The 3,348-nt window shown below is 40.5% G+C and overlaps 1 protein-coding gene across 2 annotated transcripts in view; it reads right to left on the bottom strand.

Annotated features, from left to right (window-relative positions):
- rmnd5b (required for meiotic nuclear division 5 homolog B) overlaps window positions 1-3,348 on the bottom strand; it is a 14,826-nt gene that overhangs the window by 8,454 nt on the left and 3,024 nt on the right. For both annotated transcript variants that reach the window (XM_014006132.1, XM_014006131.1), the window contains exons 3-4: window positions 529-671; window positions 317-454 (exon numbers count right to left, since the gene is read on the bottom strand). In XM_014006132.1, the coding sequence (XP_013861586.1) occupies window positions 317-454; window positions 529-671 (281 nt within the window). The remainder of the gene's footprint in view (window positions 1-316; window positions 455-528; window positions 672-3,348) is intronic.

The raw sequence follows: 3,348 nt of genomic DNA, 5'->3' as shown, positions 1-3,348 counted from the left end.
AGGTCACATTTAAAATGTAATGTGAACGTTCACACAAAAAGATCGGATTTTTTCAAAAAATCAGAACTGAGCATTAAGACCTGCAGTGTGAACATTTCCTTAGATTCACACCAGGACACACTGCCCACTCACAGCAGGAAAAGAAAGAATTGTGTTGCTCCTGACCAACAATAATCTTTAAGGTGTAATCACTTTTACTTCCTTCACTTCAGACATCAAGAGCAGAGCACAAAGTTTCTCTTTAACTTACTGTGATCGGACACAAATGTTGCACGTTCAGAGTGCAAAATAACAACTGAGAAAGTAAAATACTCACCTGACAAAGGTCCTCTGCCACACTAAGCATTCCTTGCCTGTACAAGTGCTCCACAATGGATTCACTCAGGTATTTCTGTCTCTCTGGTGTGTCCCACACTGTTTCTGCCACCACAGCACTGATCTCTGCGTCMAAGTTCTACAGGAAAACATCCCGGAAGTAAAGGACATGTCATCATTTATCTGTTAAAGACTCTTGCTCTCTGTCCTTACCCGGTCAATGGCTTTGCCCACTTTTGACACACTGCCATGGATGTCTTTATGTCGAGAAGCAAGCATCTGAACTGTTTCTTTGATATTCTTACAACACTGGGCCATAGTTTGAGACAGGACTGATAAGTCTGCATCTTGTACTCCTGGAACACAGAACAAGAGAAACACTAAGAATGAATTTCCTCAGAAATACTGAACATGTGTCTGTTAAATTCATAAACCAGGGGTGGGCAGTCCTGGTTCTCGAGGGCTACAGCCCTGCATGTTTTACRTTTTTCCTGCTCCAACACACCTGATTCAGTCAGTGAATTACCTCTTCCAAGTTCTGCAGAGGCCTGTTAATCACCCATTCATTCAAATCAGGTGTGTTGGAGCAGAGAAACAAGTAAAACATGCAGGGCTGTGGACCACGAGGACCAGGATTATCCAGCACTGGGGCCTCATGTATAAAAGGTGCGTACGCATAAAAAAGTTGCGTGAGCCAGGTTCTACGCCCACGTTGGGATGTATCAAAACCAACGTTGTGTGAAAAGTGTGTGTAAATAAACGCACACTTTTCACCTGCTGTGAGAATGTGCGGCAGAGATGCCAAGTTTTTCATTCGACAATTTTAACCCACAAAATCATGAATCTGACCTGAATCCACAGAAATTTGACTCTGTTCTGTTTTCTGGCTGTAAGGAGTGTCTGAACAAGTTGTTAGATTTTATTTTAATTTGAGTTTTCATTGTTTAAACTCGAATGATCATGAAACTGAACCCCGGGACTGAAAATCATTTAACCTCAGACAAGAAAATAGATCAGCCTAAAACTGATCAAAAGAACCTCAGTCCAGTCTGTAAACTGTAATGTTTTTATATTTCTGTCACGAGTTGGAAACACACGCAAAGCGCATGGACTGCAGCGTGCACACAGCTGAGGAGKATAAAATGTGTGAATTGTCTGAGAAATATTTTAATTCTCACTGAGAAAAAAAACTTRAACTASGGTTGGGCAATATTGGCAAAAAAATTAATCARGATTAATTGTGGTATTTAYCCGATAACGATTAATTTGACGATAAATCCCCTGGAGTCCATGGACACCCTTATTTCGTAGTCACATGACCAATTAGTGGGAAAGATTTGCTCTTTATAAAAAATTGTTCCAAACTATGTGAAAATAACAGATTTCAGTCTATACATCAATTGTGTTAATAGATAAATTACAGAACTTTATTTTTAATGTTCGTCATATTTGAAGCAGAGAGGAGCACCAAGCGGWCTGACCGGAGAAATCCTCAGTCAGTCTGCCTGGTGGCATTAATCATATTAATCATCAAGTGCCAAAAAGTAAATCGATTAATGTTTTTCTGACGATTAATTGCACARGATACGATTATGCCCAAGCCTATTGTCAACTCAGCAGATTAATTCAGAACAGCTCAGCTGTGATGATTCCTCAGCTCCACAAGACACAGACAATAGATTTGTTGTTGTGTAAAGTTGTGCGTAATTTATGGATCAATGTCAGCTGTTCTGCAGGGTGATATCATCACAAGAAGAATTGAGGATAATGTGCTGTTTTGTTTGTTTTTATTTGTTTTTTTGTATCACACTGAACAAATTACAATCAGGTATTTTARTGTAGTTCTGAGTCGAGCCATGKAGCTGAATGAGAGACTTCYTGATTCTAAAATATAAATCACACCGCGGCAGAAACGCTGCGACTCGTTTCTTCACATCAACTATTTAATAAATATGTTTCTAAGTTTTACCAAACTCATAAGTTCCTCTGTGTTTACAGCCATTTATTAAAGACGTGTAAAGGTGGAAATGTCTGTCAGCCTCATGCTGAAGACAGCAGCTTCACACGCATGTACACACCAACACACACACACACCTTTGCGAATGACAAACACATTTTTACACTCCACTACTTATTTAGACAGTTTTCTCACTGATTCTCCATTTAATGTATAATCTTCCTGCAACTAAAAATCATTTCTGATCCCACAGAGAGGACAATCTGAGGAGAATCTCACACYCTGGACACGTTTTCATCTATTTTACAGATTTAAATGGAGGRGTGTCAGGGGAGGGGTCTCAGGTGTGCTCAGTTCCACGTTCATTGGGATGTATAAAGGTACACAGGAACCTGCGTGTGCACCGTTTTATACATCTGAATTTTGTTGTGCGGAGAACTTTTCTAAATTTGTCCGTACGTCAACTTTTAGTGCGAAAYCTGRGKAATCCTTCATGCATGAGGGCCCTGGTGCATAAAATGTGTGGTGTCCATGTTCAGTTAAAGAACAAGTAAAAACATGAAATTGAATGGGAAGGACTCATCTGTGGATGACTACCAACTTGTACAAACTATTTTAAAATCAGACTTGAAGACTTCACTCAAGATTATTTTTGTGAAGTGATCTTAAAAAAAAAAGATCCAACACGGAGCCACAGTGACATGACATTTTCTATCCTAAATATTATGAGTTACAACACAGACTGTGTCCCCTGTCTCACAGACGGACAGTAGAGACAATCTAAGGAACAAAGGGTTTATATGTTTATGGTACTMGGGTGACAAGCTGCAACAGAGACAAAGGAGTCACCTGTGATCTTGACCTTTGACCCCATGACCTTTAAATCAATATGGATCATCTTTTACTTTTACTTGGGCAGCACGACAGCTCAGTGGTTAGCACCGACGCCTCACAGCAAGAAGGTCCTGGGTTCGATCCCCGGTTCGGACCTGGGGTCTTTCTGTGCGGAGTTGGCATGTTCTCCTCGTACTTGCGTGGGTTTTCTCCAGGTACTCCGGTTTCCCCCACCCCCCAAA

This window comes from Austrofundulus limnaeus, unplaced genomic scaffold (genome assembly GCF_001266775.1).
Source record: "Austrofundulus limnaeus strain Quisiro unplaced genomic scaffold, Austrofundulus_limnaeus-1.0 Scaffold34, whole genome shotgun sequence".
Taxonomy (NCBI): domain Eukaryota; kingdom Metazoa; phylum Chordata; class Actinopteri; order Cyprinodontiformes; family Rivulidae; genus Austrofundulus; species Austrofundulus limnaeus.
This window is presented reverse-complemented; position numbering and strand designations above follow the sequence as displayed.